Source organism: Globicephala melas, chromosome 4 (assembly GCF_963455315.2).
Source record: "Globicephala melas chromosome 4, mGloMel1.2, whole genome shotgun sequence".
Taxonomy (NCBI): Eukaryota; Metazoa; Chordata; class Mammalia; order Artiodactyla; family Delphinidae; genus Globicephala; species Globicephala melas.
In genome coordinates, this window is record NC_083317.1 from 38,604,859 (window position 1) to 38,622,741 (window position 17,883).

General features: G+C 34.6%; 1 protein-coding gene across 4 annotated transcripts in view; it reads left to right on the forward strand.

The window, feature by feature from the left end:
• Window positions 1-17,883, forward strand: part of CADM2 (cell adhesion molecule 2) — a 1,069,280-nt gene that overhangs the window by 933,027 nt on the left and 118,370 nt on the right. For all 4 annotated transcript variants that reach the window (XM_060297930.1, XM_060297931.1, XM_030860960.2 and 1 more), the window contains one exon: window positions 3,409-3,579. In XM_060297930.1, the coding sequence (XP_060153913.1) occupies window positions 3,409-3,579 (171 nt within the window). The remainder of the gene's footprint in view (window positions 1-3,408; window positions 3,580-17,883) is intronic.

The following is a 17,883-nucleotide window of genomic DNA, read 5'->3' on the forward strand; positions in this document are numbered from 1 at the left end:
TTGTTTGGCATAGGGTGTCCAGCACTGTAGCTTGCTGGTCATTGAGTGAAGCTGGGTGTTGGTGTTGAGGTGGATATCTCTGGGAGATTTTCGCCTTTTGATATTACGTGGAGCTGGGAGTTCTCTTGTGGGCCAGTGTCCTGAAGTTGGCTCTCTGACCTCAGAGGCACAGCACTGACCCCTGGTTGCAGCACCAAGAGCCTTTCATCCCCACAGCTCAGAATAAAAGGGAGAAAAAGTAGAAAGAAAAGAAAGAGAGAGAGAGAGAGAGAGAGAGAGAAAGAGAGAGAGAGGGAGAGAGAGAAAGAGAAAGAAAGAAAGAGAAAGAGAAAGAAAGAAAGAAAGAGAGAGGTAGAGAGAGGAAGGAAGAAAGGAAGGAAGAAAGAAAGAGGATAAAATAAAATAAGATATAATAAAATAAAGTTATTAAAATGAAAAATAATTATTAACAAAATTTTTTTTAAAGTAAAAAAAAAAAAAAAAAACAGATGGATAGAACCTTAGGACAAATGGTGAAAGCAAAGCTATACAGACAAAATCTCACACAGAAGCATACACATACACACTCACAAAAAGAGGAAAAGGGGAAAAAATCATAAATCTTGCTCTCAGAGTCCACCTCCCGAATTTGGGATGATTCGTTGTCTATTCAGGTATTCCACTGATGCAGGGTACATCATGTTGATTGTAGAGCTTTAATCTGCTGCTTCTGAGGCTGCTGGGAGGGATTTTCTTTTCTCTTCTTTGTTCTCACAGCTCCCAGGGGCTCAGCTTTGGATTTGGCCCCGCCTCTGCGTGTAGGTCGCCGGAGGGTGTCTGTTCTTCGCTCAGACGGGACGGGGTTAAAGGAGCCGCTGATTCTGGGGCTGTGGCTCACTCAGGTCGGGGGGAGGGAGGGGTACGGAGTGCAGGGTGAGCCTGCAGCGGCAGAGGCCAGCGTGATGTTGCACCAGCCTGAGGTGCACCGTCCATTCTCCCGGGGAAGTTGTCCCTGGATTCCGGGACCCTGGCAGTGGCGGGCTGCACAGGCTCCCCGGAAGGTAGGTGTGGAGAGTGACCTGTGCTCGCACACAGGCTTCTTGGTGGCTGCAGCAGCAGCCTTAGCGTCTCATGCACGTCTCTGTGGTCCGCGCTGTTAGCCGCGGCTTGCGCCTGCCTCTGGAGCTCCTTTAAGCGGTGCTATTAATCCCGTTCCGTGGCGCACTAGGAAACAAAGAGGGAAGAAAAAGTCTCTTGCCTCTTCGGCAGCTCCAGACTTTTCCCCGGACTCCCTCCTGGCTAGCCGTGGTGCACTAACCCCTTCAGGCTGTGTTCACGCCACCAACCCCAGTCCTCTCCCTGGGATCCGACCTCTGAAGCGTGAGCCTCAGCTCCCAGCCCTGCCCGCCCTGGCGGGTGAGCAGACAAGCCTCTCGGGCTGGTGAGTGCTGGTTGGCACCTGATCCTCTGTGCGGGAATCTCTCCACTTTGCCCTCTGCACCCCTGTTGCTGTGCTCTCCTCCGTGGCTCCGAAGCTTTCCCCCTCCGCCACCCGCAGTCTCCGGCCGCGAAGGGGTTTCCTAGTGTGTGGAAACCTTTCCTCCTTCACAGCTCCCTCCCACTGGTGCAGGTCCCATCCCTATTCTTTTGGCTCTTTATTCTTTTTTCTTTTGCCCTACCCAGGTACGTGGGGAGTTTCTTGCCTTTTGGGAGGTCTGAATTCTTCTGCCAGCGTTTAGTAGGTGTTCTGTAGGAGTTGTTCCATGTGTAGATGTATTTCTAGTGTATCTGTGGGGAGGAAGGTGATCTCCTTGTCTTACTCTTCCACCATCTTCCCCCTCTCCCTATCCTGACATATTTTGACTGAAAGGAGATCATTTCATCTTTTTCTCTAATATTTTTTTAACTGAAGTTGAATCTAATTTTCAAATGCAAAAATCTCATAAATGACTTTAGTTAACAAAAATGAGATATTTCATAAGACACATGTTAATGGAAAGCCCTGTATCCTGTATGATTAATTTATAGTTAAAAGATGGAGTTGAGAATTTTATATTCTTTCCCACCTTTCCAAATGTTAGAATTTTTTCTTAGTGTCAAAACAGCCTAAATTACATAAATCTTTTTGTGGTAAAAATCTTAATTAGATAATTATTTTCCTAATTTCTGAACACAGTCATAAACATATAGTTTCAAAATAAGACGTGTGACATTTATCTAGTTTTATACTTTACTAATATTTATTTTTAAAATCAATAAGGTAAAGACATTCTTCTCTGGAAATAAGTAAAATGCAGTGGACCATGCAAATATCTACCCATCAAATACATAAGATTTGATATTATTTTCCAAGTGAAATCTTTGCATAGAGCACAATGGAGAAGCTGAACTTACATTAATTTCTTATAATTGATATATTTATAAATATTTTAAAAATATTTAATACATGCTAGAATCAAATATTTTATGCATATTATGCAAAAGAAGTCTTTTCATAAAAAGTATCATTTTTCATTTGAAATGAAATGCTAAGAATTCGAACAGCTTTCTCCCTCAACTATATTTAAGATCTTGTTAAAAGATATCTTAACCTTAGTCTGTTATATTGATTTCTAAGCCATTAAAATTGCCCTCTTCTCATCAGCTACTTTAGACTTGAGAAATTTCAAATTAAATGAAAATATTATTAAATCCCTTTTCCACAGAGAACAAATAATCCCTAAGTGCATCATTCAATGATGAATCTGAATAATGCACAGTAAGTTTAAGTATTGATAAGTGAATTCACATCTTGAGGAAAGTATTCTCATTCAGGCTGAAATGAATTCTTCAGCTAAGTGAAGAGCATTTTTCTCAATAGAAATTTCATTGAAAATATATATAGATAGGTAGATAGATATTTAAATAATTCAGAATGTTCACATGACTGTTCTCCTTCTTTACCAAAGATGACAACTTTCTCATCTTAGGTATTCTTTAGCAATTATGTTCACCTCACAGTGTTCATGTTAAAATCATAGCTCAAACACACTGTGCTTCCTTTTAGGCATACTCAGATTGTTGTGAAATTGCTCTTCTCAATTGTGCTTGTGGTTCAGAGAATTAAGATTATCTTTTAATAAAACTTAAATCTAAAGAAAAGAGATTAATATTGTAAAATGGCCTGATTTTTCAAATGGAGTATAAAAAAAAAAGTGCTGTGACCTTCCCTTTTATTTCTGTATTTAACTTTTAAAATGTATTTCTGAAGTAGTTTTATTTCTGTTTACTCAAAACGAAATGGATTAAATGTGAAACTAACAAATATTTACTTTTTAAAATTGTGTAAAGATCGGGAGAAGAGGCTTCCAGTGTGTCTCGAGTAAATGAAATCTGTTACATTTTGAAAGAGAACTTCACAGAATTTAAAATTTTATATTTTATTTTCAGATGTAAAATATTTAAAGGAAGAAGATGCAAATCGCAAGACTTTCACGGTCAGCAGCACACTGGACTTCCGAGTGGACCGAAGCGACGATGGCGTGGCGGTCATCTGCAGAGTAGACCATGAATCTCTCAATGCCACCCCTCAGGTGGCCATGCAGGTGCTAGAAATACACTGTAAGTAAACGCTACTCCATAACTCTTTATTTGACGCCAAATCTCTGCATCTACATTTAAAATCATTTCAAAAATTTTCTGAAGTTACAGAAAATGTGCAGCAAAATCTATAGCCAAATGAAGTAAAACTGACCTCATTAGTATTAATCACATTCAAAGGAAAGGAGTCCTTGCTTGATTATCATTCTTGACAAGGAAGAAAAAGAAAGAAGATATCAGAAGGTTAAAACTCCTAATTATCTTCCAAATTTTGGGCAGGAAGAGCAGTAATTTTGGCAGAATCAGTGAGAAGTGGAAATCTGAAAAAGCCTTGATGAACTTTCTAAATGTAATGTTATTATATGCAAACGTGGCTTACCATCTGTTCTTTTAAAATTATACTATTTTTTTTCTATTTTTTAAAATATGCTAAGTCTTTATGAACACTGGGGCATATCTGTTATGTTTTCTTTATCAACATCATTATTGTTCACAATTGATGAGAACATAAATTGGATGACTCCAGTGAGCCCGGGCAGTGCTGAATGCTTTGCTGGCATTATCTCAACTCATGTTATCTCATGTTAGGTCATCAGCATAATAGCCTGATGAATAGTTACTGCTCTCTTTACTTGCAATTTATGGATAAGAACACTGAAGATTATAGTGGTTGAGTCACTTGGCCAAGTTCACACAACTAGCAAATGGTCGACTTATAATCATGACGCTTTCGTATTTAGCAATGTCCTTGGGATATAGCAGGTGATCTATAAATATTTATCAAAATGAAAATGAATGAATTGAAATATGTAACAAAGTTGAAAAGAGTAGAGTACAAAGAATTTTATTTCTGAATCCTATTACTTGTCTTTTTCCAATATTAGAGATTTTTTTGTTGAGTTTGTTATCTGTGATAAATTATAGTTCAAGTTTATATTTGTGTGTGTGATGCGAAATTACATTGAACCTTAAAATGTTAACTCTACATATTAGTCTTCTAATATGCCTCATTGTAGTCTGTTTTCATTTATTTGTTCAACAAGAATGTATTGAGTACCTACTATGAAACAGGCATTCTTTTGGGCACTGGGGTTACAGAGGTGACCAAAAAAGGACAACTTTAACAAAACAAACTGAGATTGTCTCCAAGTGTCAAAATCACCACTACGACCAAAGCAACAAACTCCAGTTCGCTTATAATATCCATTCTAGGTGGGAGTGACTGAAAATCAAAATTAATAAATACAACATATAGGGGCTTCCCTGGTGGCGCAGTGGTTGAGAGTCCGGGAAGATCCCACATGCCGCGGAGCGACTGGGCCCGTGAGCCATGGCCGCTGAGCCTGCGCATCTGGAGCCTGTGCTCCGCAACGGGAGAGGCCACAACAGTGAGAGGCCTGCATACCACAATAAATAAATAAATAAATACAACATATAGCATGCTATGTATTAAGTCTGTAGGAAAAAAATAAAGCAGGGCGGTGATAAGGAGTGAAGTTAGAATGGAAGTCAAGGATAGTGAATGTGTGTGTGTGTATTAACATATATATATAATGCATTTATATATAAATATATATTTTATCACATATAGTATCACATTAAATTATATCATTACATACTATATAATAATATTACATAATATATCATTTAAATATATTATAATGTTATATTTATATGAATATATTATACAATACATTACTTATACTTTAATATATTACATTATATATAAATATATTTAAATAAATAATATTTTAACTAAATTAATATGTTTAAATATTCGAACAAAATATGTACATACAATTCACTGGGAAGAACAAGTACAAAGGCCCTGAGATAGGAACATGTGTGTTATTTTTATGTTTCTAGAAGCAGAAAGGGTATCAGTGAGACCAGGGTAGAGTGGAAAGTAGAGAGTATCATGAGAAAAGATCAGAGAAGTACCAGGAGTACCATTCTTTTCTTTTTACTTTTTAACAGAGAAAATATCAATCAGATCATTATTTTTTAATTATTTGTTATATTTTAATTATTCTTAGTTTAGTAGTTATTAAATTATTAAAATTTTAAGAATACTTTCAATTATATTAGATTAGTTTCATTAATTTCCTTCCTGTTCTTATTGAGGCAAATTTGAAGACAAACATATTTTAGAGCCCAAACTGAGATTATTTCCAAATTTCAACATTTATTTGCAGTGAGACCTTGCAACAATTACTGAAACTGCTTGAGTTTTGATTATAAACTAGAGAATTAATTTCTGTGAGGTCCAAACTAGACAAGTTTATGGCATTCAGTAAGCCTTCAATAAATATCAACTGTCTTCTTTCTTAGTTGGTTTGATCTCGGGTGGCTTTGGCCTGCAGTGGCTTGAAGCAGGATTTTGGTTCCTGGCTAGAGATTGAGGTCAGTCAATGGCAGTGAGAGCGCTGAATCCTAGCCACCAGACCACCAGAGACTAGTGACCAGTGACAAGGCCCTGGCCCTTCAGCTGTGTAGAAATGAATTTCCACAGAGATGGAAAGTAGTGAAGCAAGTAAAGTATTTATTAGGAGGAAAAAGAGTACAGTACATGTGGATGAACACATGGGTGGACTCAGAGAGTCATGCCATCATGGTAGTTTGAATCACTTTTATGGGGCGTTTCTTCTGGGTTTCCTTTGACCAGTCATCTTGCTTTGCCTAGTTCTGCGTCTGTATTTGGTATATCTCAGGGTCCTCCTGTGTGCATGCGCATCTCTTAGCCAAGATGGATTCTAGCGAAGAGGCCTATGGGTAGTTGACATCACTTACTATGGGTGGCACCTCCTCCCTTTTTGACCTCCAGGGAGCCTTTCTGCACATGTGTAGTCGGGGAGGTCTCCTTGATTTCGAGTATGAGGAATATGTGGTCTTTTATCTGGGCAGGGCCCAGCCTCTTCTCTCGATTGTCCTTCTATTGATATTTTGGAGTTTCTGTCCACAGAGAACAAAATCCAGCTGCTGACCCTGGGGCCCATCTATCTCGTGCCTCAGGTTCAGGCTGCTATAACAAAAACACCATAGACTGGGTGGTTTATAAGCAACAGAAATTTATTTCTCACTGTCTTGGGGGCCAAAAATTCAAGATCAAGGAGGAGGCACATTCAGTGTCTGGTGAGGACCCTCACTCTGGCTCATAGCTGGCCATCTTCTATGTCCACATGCAGCAGAAGGGGCTAAGGAGTCTCTGCGATCTCCTTCGTTAGGGTACTAATCCCAGTTATGATCTTCCAAAGTCCTTACCTCCTAATGTTATCACATTGGGGATTAGGTTTCAGCATATGAACTTTGGGGAAACATTAACATTCAGTCTATAGCAACATTTCTTTCCTATTTCTTTTTATTTAATCAATATGTCTTTCAAATATGGAAAATTATGTAATTTGATGTGTCTAGAGGACCCAGATCACCAGCATTTTAATTTAAACTTTTTTTCACTTATATATAAAGCCAAATAAGACTGTTTAAAAATAATCTTTGATTACTAATTCAACTGTAATTTTCAATATATAATAAAAGAAAAATAATAAAAATCAAGTCATAAGGAATATTAAAGATCACCAGCCAGAGGGCCCCGGAAACCTACCAGTAGTCTAGCAAAATTGTGTTTATTTAGTTTGCTATGGCACAGAAGACAACATACCAGATGAATCTCTGGGTGTAGGGAAGAAAGAGTTAGGAGAGACTTGTTAGAGAATTTGGGTTTGTTCTAAATATTATGAAGAGGGTTCTGAATTAGATGCTTGTCAGGGTTGGGGGCAATTCAGTGATGTGTATGTTGGTAACTTTTACCTACAAAGCACAAATATTAAAACAAAATTAGATTTGCTATTATAAAGATGTGTGGTTAATCATGCTAATTTATGTAGTTGCTGAACATCTTGGTCTGTGTCCCCTTTTAGACCTGGTTATGGAATAAACTTGCCTTTTCTTATTCCACCCCACAGGCATAGAGTGGCCTTATCTGATTATTGTTTAGATTCTAGAGAATTGTTTATATCTGTTCAGCCTATTTCAGCCTAGCTATAAGATGCCAGTTGTTAGCTTCCAAAGTCATTTTCACTTTCTCGGGAGTCCAAAATGGAACTATTATAAATATATACTTTCTGAGCATTTTTAGCTGTTCACCATATTTCAGTGTGCATTATTAAGCAAACTTCATGGAGGAAGACAATTTTTATAAAGCTTTACATGAAAAATGTTATACTTGATGGCCAATTAAAAATAACAACTCATTCTATCATGGTTTAATATGTAAATGGCTAGAAGGCAGAGACCAGATCTATATAAATTATTTTTCCTAGCATTTTAGCATACCATCATTCAAGTATGTGAAGTTAATTAAAACTAACTGATAATAATACTTAATGTTCCTTTAGGGATGCAGAACATTCCCCAGGGGTGAACTGAGGAATGGAAAGTGGAGAGGGACATTTAGTACCAGTTTGCATCAAAATTAGAACAAAGTGATCAAATTGGGTGTGGTCTTCATAAACACCTAAGAATAGTGATAAAAGGATCTCAATATATATTTCCAGAGACAACAGATCATGGCTCCACATAAATGCACATTGCAGTATGTATGATGTGGAAATTCCATGGATGCAGGTGGGGGAAAATAGAAAGAAGAATTGGAAAAGGAAAAATGTGGTTAGTCTAGAATTTATGTGACATAAATTTAGGATTCCACATGATTTTGCAATGTTCCTATTATGAGTAACTGCAAAGACTGGCCCAAATAGTGGAACAGCTTTTTGGACCCCCAGAGCAGAAGAGATGCCATTGTTTTCTGTGGTGACTGACAAGAGTAAGTATATATCCCTACAATAATGGGAAGTTATGACTACACCTGAAATAAAAATCCTGTGTTATTGTGGAAAGGCAAGTTTGATGAGAAATAAGACATAAGGGTTAAACACATAGTGCTAAGGAACATGATGAGAACAATTTGGAGGAGGAGTTATGTTTCTAGGGCTAAATGTTTTAAATCTGTTACCCTGTGATATACAGTTTAATAGGACTCAGCCTATACAATATATCACAGCAATCATTTCCTTATAAAATATTAATCTTAAATTTTAATGTCACTGTGATGGAAGAGAGTTTCTTTAAACTTGAAATTTAAGAAAATGTAGATTTTTCACTGTGAACCACAAATATTTCCAAATATCAAATAATAGGTAATAGCATACTTTGCACCTGAGCACTGGAAAAAGCTACTCTATTTTTTTTTAGATGGAAATTCTAATTCATCTTCCTATTTTTATACAAATCCCTTTAAAAGAATAACTTTTTATTTGTCTGATTTAAATTTTAGATGAACAGATTGTATAAGTCAGATTTTATTTCATTCTCAGTAAGAATATTGTATCTCCACTAACAGAAAGGACTATGTACAAAACACAGAAAAGAAGAAAATAAGTGAATATTCATTTTCTATGTGTGACATTGACAAAATTACATGAAAATCAACTGTTATTGAAAAGGAAAATACAAGAGACAGATTAGTAAAATATTTCAGAGTAATGGGTGTTCTGAGAAAGCATTTTGGTACTGTGGCACTGAACTGCCAGTAAGGATAAATAAGAACGCAAATTTTAAGTGTATATGTGTTGTAAGGTACATTATATATAATCATTAAATCATGAAACCTTATGCTATCAGTAACATTTGTTTAGTATTTATTTTGTGCCATGCTTTGCCTATAAAATAAGTAACTATACATGCACATCATCAACTTTTAAAACAATACATAGTTAAAATAAGTTATAGAAGAGAACCTGCTTGTGAGCCTAAACAAATTCAGTGTAAGCAACTGGTAAGAAAAAGAAAAGAAATGAAGGGAGGGATTGACTTTGGAAGCTGCAGTGTTGAAATTGTGTGTTTTAGATGAGATCAATTAGGTTAATGACTAAAAATGAGAAATGTATTATATACCTTTAATAACCAGAACGCTCCTGGATTCATTACTATAATAATATAAAGAGTTAAATGGTCAGTTTACAGTCCCGATCTTTGCCGTCTTGAGGCTTTTATTTCCGTTCTAGTTAATGTGCAAATAAATAGTACAATTAATCCAGTCTCTCTTTAACATATTATGTTAAAAAATGTATTTCTAAAAAGATTCCTTTCTTGTTTTGCTCTTTTAGACGGAATTACTTTGTGCCTAGAGGAACTGAATTCTTGACTATACATGTCTACTACTTTTCTGGACCATCTAATGTACTTTATCAGTCTACCTTTGGTTCTACTTGTTTCAATAAAATAGAGTAAAAAATAAAATTCTGTGTATAACAGAAGAGATTCAATACAGATGGGTTTGGAGGCTTCTTATTATTTTGTTTATAACTTCATTTCCACTATAGATATACATGATACAGAACAGAAATATTTTCAAATGTAGGCAGAGATTCTTCATTAAGTGCAGATTTTGGCATTTGTCCTTTTTAATTTATAAAAGATAATTAATTCCCACCTACTCAATCCTCCCTACACAAACCTGCATACCTCTTTAGCCCAGGTCTTCTAAATTGTCCTGTGTTAGTTGTATCAACTATGCTTCCACTACTTTTCTATTTATTATAGAAAGCACTTGATTAAATTTTTCAGGCCATATTACACATAAAGGTGAATGTTACAAGTTGCATTTTAAAATAACATATCTCACTCATCTGGCATCTCACTTGTAAAATGCTGATTTTCTAATTATTTTGTCTACCACAAATTTTCTATGGTCCAGAGGCACAGAATATAAAAGGAACCAGGAAAGGTGAAATGAAAACTATCTTTAGATTAAATTTTCCAAATTAAAATAAATGTTCTTTTAGGTAACAAAATGCCACATTTATATATGAGGATGCCTTGGAAATATTTTTAATAGAGCCCAAAATATTTTGCAAAGCTCGTGAAATGTGTACATGCTAGAATCATGAAGTGATCTATGTCGCTTCACAAAAAATACATTTAACTACATTAAGAAAGGTGGCCTAATGTACAACCTCTACTTGAGATCCCAACCTCTATTTTTCAACTTTTTCAAGGAAGATACATTCATTTATTATATTACCCATAGTAATGTATTACTGGCACATGTTGGTCATGAGTTAATTTGTCTTCTTTTATATATGATAAGAATGTTTTATTTAGTCCTTGCAGTATCAAAATATTAAAAGTAATTGGATCACCAAATATTTGAAGTGATCTAAGGGCAGAGATTAAAAATGTTACTGTAAAGTTTGTATTATTAATAGAAATAACATTTTTTGTGTTATTAAAGCCCAGTGAAGAAGAGTGTATATGTTTGTGAGTAGATTCTCAAGTTTAAAAATTAAGAAATTCATAGATTAAAATAATATACTCTCAAGTGGTCTTTCTTAATCAAGTTTATAAAATCTGTATTTATGAAACTTTTTAGAAGTTTTAACATTATCTTAAGCATGCAAATTAATTTCACAAAAAGACAGTCAAAAATAGTCCCCAAATGATGTGATCTATATATAGTACAGATGTCAATGTACCTTTTGAAGATAATTTTGAGTCATTTTAATAGAAAATAAAAATGGGATAATCAAATGAGACAAATGATTTTGGCAAGTAAAACCTAATATTGAGAAAATAAACATAAATTATTACTATCTAGTATTTTAAACTTTCAATTTAAAAACTAATTCCATTTTATAAATCTATTTTTAAAAGATAGTTAAAAGCTGATTTTTTTCAAAGAGACTGCATATTTAATGTCCCAATACTTTCAGATTGTTCTAGTTTTACTTTCTGAATGAACTATAATACACACACACACACACACACACACACACACACACACACACACATTTTTCTAAGAGAAAAACATATGGTTAGAAAACTACTGTAATCAATTGATATATTAAACTTTATTGTATTAGCTCTTAATATATCAGCAAAGATTGTCTTTACTATTTACGATCTGGGTTCAATAGACTTTTTTTTTTTAATCAATAGGGTTTATTTTTTAGAGCAGTTTTTAGTTAACAGAAAAATTGATCAGAAAGCACAGAGGTCCCAAATACACTCTTATCCCACTCCCTCACAGTTTCTCCTATTATTAACGTTTTGCATTATTGTGGTATATCTTGTACAATTGATGAACTAATATTGATAGATTATTGTTAACTAAAATTTATAATTTACATTAGAGTTCACTCTTTATGTTGTATAGTTCTTGACCAATGTATAATGTCATGTAGCCATAGTTACAATATCATACAAAATAATGTCACTGCCCTTAAACCCCTGTGCTTTACTTCTTGATTGCTCCTTTCCTCCCTGCAATTTCCTGACAAACATCAGTCTTTTAATTGGCTGTACAGTTTTGCCTCTTCTAGAATGTCATATAGTTGGCATTATATAGGATGTAACCTTTTCAGACAGTCCACTTTCATTTAGCAATATGCATTTAAGATTCCAATATGTCTTTCTGGGCGTATAGCACATTTCTTTTTATTGCTGTATAATATTTCACTGTCTGCATGTACCAATGTGTGTTTATCCATTCCCCTACTAAAGGATATCTTAGTTACTTCTAAATTCTGGCAATTATGAAAACAACTACTATAAATATTCATGCACAGGTTTTTGTGTAAACGTAAGTTTTCAGCTCCTTCAAGTAAAAAAGTCATTTGAATTTTAATTAAACCACATTTTAGCAAAAGACAGATAAAGTGACCATAAAAAGAAATATGTTTACCTTATACTATATATCTTATTATGGGAAGACCATGTTTACTTTGTAAGAAACTGCAAACTATCCTCTAGGGTGGCTGAATCATTCTGCATTCCCACCAGCAGTGAATGAGAGTTCCTGTTACTCCACGTCTTCATTAGCGTTTGGTGGTGTCAGTGTTTCAGATTTTGGCCACTGTAAATAGTGTATAGTGGTATCTCCTTATTGTTTTAATTTGCAATTCAATAATGCCATTTGATGCTGAGCATCTTTTCATATGCTTATTTTCCATTTGTGTGTATTTGTTGAGGTGTCTGCTTAGATCTTTGGAAATTTTTTAATTTTTTTTTTATTATTATTGTTGCATTTTAAGAGGTTTTTGTGCACCTTGGATACCAATCATTTGTCAGATATGTCCTTTGCAAATACCTCCCCCCTTGTCTTTTCATTCTTTTAACAGTGATTTTTCTCAAGAGCAAACATTTAATTTTAATGGATTCTAGCTTATCAGTTTTTTTCCCAGAGATTATGCTGTTGGTGTTATATCTAAAAAGTGTAAAACCAAACTCAAGGTCACCTAGTTTTTTCCTATGTTATCTTCTAGAAGTTTTATAGTTTTGCATTTTACATTTAGATCTATGATGCATTTAGAATTAATTATTGTGAAAGATGTCAAGTCTGTGTTTAGATCCATGTCTTTGCATATGGATGACCAGTTGTTCCAGTGCCATTTGTTAAAAAGACTGTCCTTTCTTCATTGAATTGCCTTTGCTCCTTCAGTAAAAGTCAGATGACTATATTTATGTAAGGTTCTTTCTGGCCTTCTATTCTGTTCCATTGATCTATTTGTTTATTTTTTCACCAATACCACACTCTCTTGATTAAGGGAGCTTTATGCTAAGTCTTCAAGTCAGGTAGTGTCAGTCCTCAGAGTTTATTTTTCATCTTCAGGAATTTTGTTCATATTTGTAAATTTGTAATTACAAATTATTATGAATTTGATTACATTTGTAATTAAGACAAATATAATCAATAAATATGTTAAACTTTATTACATTAATCCTTGGTAAGATCAGGAAAGAATGTAATTACCATTCATCACCTGGGTCTAATAGACATTTTATTCTTAGAGTTTTTGTTTTTAGGTTTTTAAGTTATTTTTTGAATAATGTGTAGATGTAATAATAAAGGAGAAAGGGATAGTGTAAAACAACTTTATTAGACTTTTAATAAGAATTTAAATATAGCAAACCTGAATTTCTATTTCATATTTTTCTGGGTTTGATGATATATCTACCCAAAATGGGCAACACGTGTATGCATGATCCTGGAACATATCCATATTGTAAATACGGAGTGCAGATTTCAAATACATTCTTAATGTGTTGTATTTATCATTGCTTCTGGTTCTTCCTGCACCTGCGTTGTCAGAATGTAATACTTTAAAAAACTTTGATGGTTCATAATTTTTTCGAAGGGAGTAAAAATATCTTTTTTCCAAAATTATAAAACATTTTCATTTTTAGATTTATAAGCACTAATTATTTTTTTAATGAATGCTTTAATTTCTTTATCATCAAATACCTACAACATTTTTCCACTTGTAAACTGTATAAATTCTTATGCGCAGAAATTTTCAAAGATGAAAGAGTATTGTCATATATTCTTCTTAGCAAAATCATGTTGCAAAATATTACGTGATGAAATTCTTCCTTTTTTTTCCTTATAAACAAATTTTTCACTTATTGATTTTTGAGTTTACTAAAATTAATCTAGAATAAGTGAAGACTTCTGTTTCACCATTTTCACTAGATTCTTAACTTCTATTTTCTCTTTGTGTTTATTGTCTTATCTAATAATTTTGAGATATCTTCCTCTGACAATTCCCTTCTTGCAATTATAATCAGAAAATGAAAGATTCTTAATTCTCAACTGAGAGCATGAAAGCTAAACAACCAACAAACAACCAAACAAAGCTACAATGATGGTGTTTTATTTCTAGACTTCTTTCCCACCACCATAAAAGAAAATGTATAACCTGAGCAACAGTGATGATTTATATAAGTAAATAGGTATCGGTAACAGTAATGATTTATATCACTCTTGCATAATCTTTCCACACTAGCACTGTCTAAAAGAAGTTACTGTGATGATGGAAATGTTCTATATCTGTCCTAAAATAGTAGCCAATAGCTAGCTACATATAGCTACTCAGAATTTGCAATGTGGATCTTCTAAGGAACTGCTGTTTAAATTTTATTTAATTTTAATCAATTTACATTTACATTTAAATAGCCACATATGACTGGTTGTTACTGTATTGGACACCACCACTCTATATGATTTAATCATACTTCCATTTTCTTATTATGTCATTCCTTTTGACATAGTTAGGAATAATTGATGAGTTAGGAATGAGTTGATAATGAGGTAATTCATAGAATGCCAAAGTAGCAAGATTTGTCATAATACAGGAAATATAATACATATAATTTCATAATATATCTTAAATTTGTAAAAGAATCCAATGTTTTTATATTATAATTGCAAGGTAGGATAATTTTAAATCTCTAGTAATATACTAAGGATAAACCTTGCATTTCTTTTTAAAAGGGAAAATTTTGTTTATATTTTCAGGAACTAGGCCAATGATTTAAATGATTATTAAGTGCAGAAAGTTTTATGCTGCCCTCCAAAATGCCTTTTCAGTTTTCTTTTATGCTGCCTAATATTTTTTAATTTGTGATTTAGTTCCTGTTGTTCTTGTTTGTTTTGTTTCATTTTTTATTTATGGCTGTGTTGGGTCTTCGTTGCTGCACTCAGGCTTTCTCTAGTTGCAGTGAGCAGAGGTTACTCTTTGTTGCAGTGTATGGCTTCTCATTGCGGTGGCTTCTCCTGTTGCAGAGCATGGGCTGTAGGCGCGTGAGCTTCAGTAGTTGCAGCAAGCGCAGCAGTTGCAGCACAGGGGCCCTAGAGCATGCACTTCAGTAGTTGTGGCACACGGGCTCAGTAATTGTGGCTCATGGGTTCTAGAGCACAGGCTCAATAGTTGTGGCACACGGGCTTAGTTGCTCTGTAGCATGTGGGATCTTCCTGGACCAGGGATCAAGCCCGTGTCCCCTGCATTGGCAGGTAGATTCTTAACCACTGTGCCACCAGGGAAGTATTAGTTCTTGTTTTCAGTCTAGGATGCTCACACTAGAGCCCATGAGTGGGTGGTGATCAGAGTCCATGGATTCCTTGAGATGGTGTGTAAGCTATGCCTATAGACAGATGGGCCCATACTTTAGGAGACCACAATGTTTGTTGTCACAATACAGATTAAAAACTTCTGGGGTGAAATATAAACATTTTTAACAAAATGTATTTTGAATACAATGTGACTTTGAGAATCAATATCTTATTTTTTGAAGTGCAAGGCTAGGTTGGAATCCAAGTTCCCCTATGTGACTTCATGCTAGTCACTTTAAACTTTAATTTCCTCATCTGGAAACTGTACTTCTTATTTTGGGGGATGGGAGTAAGGATTAAATCAGATAATTCATTATACATGCTTGGCATTATTTTTATCATTATCATTATCAGGAAGGTAACATACCTTCTGAATGCAAAAATGTTTAGCAAAAAGATGGAGGGCTATACTGTGTTCTTGGATTGGGAGAATCAATATTGTGAAAATGACTATACTACCCAAAGCAATCTACTGATTCAACACAATCCCTATAAAGTTACCAATGGCATTTTTCACAGAACTAGACAAAAATGTTTACAATTTGTATGGAAACACAAAAGACCCTGAATAGCCAAAGCAATCTTGAGAAAGAAAAATGGGACTGGAGGAACCAGGCTCCCTGACTTCAGACTATACTAGAAAACTACAATAATCAAGACAGTATGGTACTAGCAGAAAAACAGAAATATAGATCAATGGAACAGGATAGAAAGCCCAGAGATAAACCCATGCACATATGGTCACCTAATCTATGACAAAGGAGGCAAGAATATACAATGGAGAAAAAACAGCCTCTTCAATAAATGGTGCTGTGAAAATTGCACAGCTACATGTAAAAGAATGAAATTAGAATACTACCTAACACCATACACAAAAATAAACTCAAAATAGATTAAAGACCTAAATGTAAGGCCAGACACTATAAAACTCTTAGAGGAAAACATAGGCAGATAACTCTTTGACATAAATCACAGCAAGATCTCTTTTGACCCACCTACTAGAGAAATGGAAATAAAAACAAAACAAAAAAAACAAATGGGACCTAATGAAACTTCAAAGCTTTTGCACAGCAAAAGAAACCATAAACAAGAAGAAAAGACAACCCTCAGAATGTGAGAAAATATTTGCAAACAAAGCAACTGACAAAGGATTAGTCTCTAAAATACACAAACAGCTCATGCAGCTCAATATAAAAAAAAAAACCCAACCCAATCAGAAAATGGGTGGAAGACCTAAATAGACATTTCTCCAAAGAAGACATACAGATGGCTAAGAGGCACATGAAAAGATGCTCAGAATGACTAATTGGTAGAGAAATGCAAATCAAAACTACAATGAGGTATCACTTCACACTGGTTAGAATGGCCATCATCAAAAAATCTAGAAACAATAAATGCTGGAGAGGGTGTGGAGAAAAGGGAACCCTCTTGCACTGTTGGTGAGAATGTAAATTGATACAACCACTATGGAGAACAGTATGGAGGTTCCTTAAAAATCTAAAAATAGAACTACCATAGGACCCAGCATATACCTAGAGAAAACCATAATTCAAAAAGGCACATGCACCCCAATATTCTTTGCAGCACTATTTACAATAGCCAAGATGTGGAAGCAACCTAAATGTCCATCAACAGAGGAATGGATAAAGAAGATGTGGTACATATATACAATGGAATATTATTCAGCCATAAAAAGGAATGAAATTGGGTCATTTGTAGAGACATGGATGGACCTAGAGTCTGTAAGTCAGAAAGAGAAAAACAAATATCGTATATTAATGCATATATGTGGAATCTAGAAAAATGGTATAGATGATCGTATTGGCAAAGCAGAAATAGAGACACAGACGTAGAGAGCAAGCGTATGGATACCAAGCTGGAAAGGGGAGGTGGGATGAATTGGGAGATGGAGATTGACATATATACACTATTGATACAATGTATAAAATAGATAACTAATGAGAACCTACTGTATAGCACAGGGGACTCTACTCAGTGCTCTGCAGTGACCTAAATGGGAAGGAAATCCAAAAAAGAGGGGATATATGTATACATATAGCTGATTCACTTTGCTGTACAGTAGAAACTAACACAACATTGTAAAGCAACTATACCCCAATGAAAATTTTTAAAAAAGTTTAGCAAACCCTTTCTTTCCTTTTTTGAGAATGCAAACAAGGAAACTATGAAATAAGTAGAAAGAATATTAAGGAGATTTTCTTTGTAGTTTTTGCCTAGGACATATACTATTCACCAACACTGATAAAAATCAAACAAAATTGGTGATATCAGGAAAATTAAAACAATTTTTAAAATATTTTTTCCTTTTCATTAACAAAATCTACAAACAAAATATCCTCATCCTAAAGGAGAAA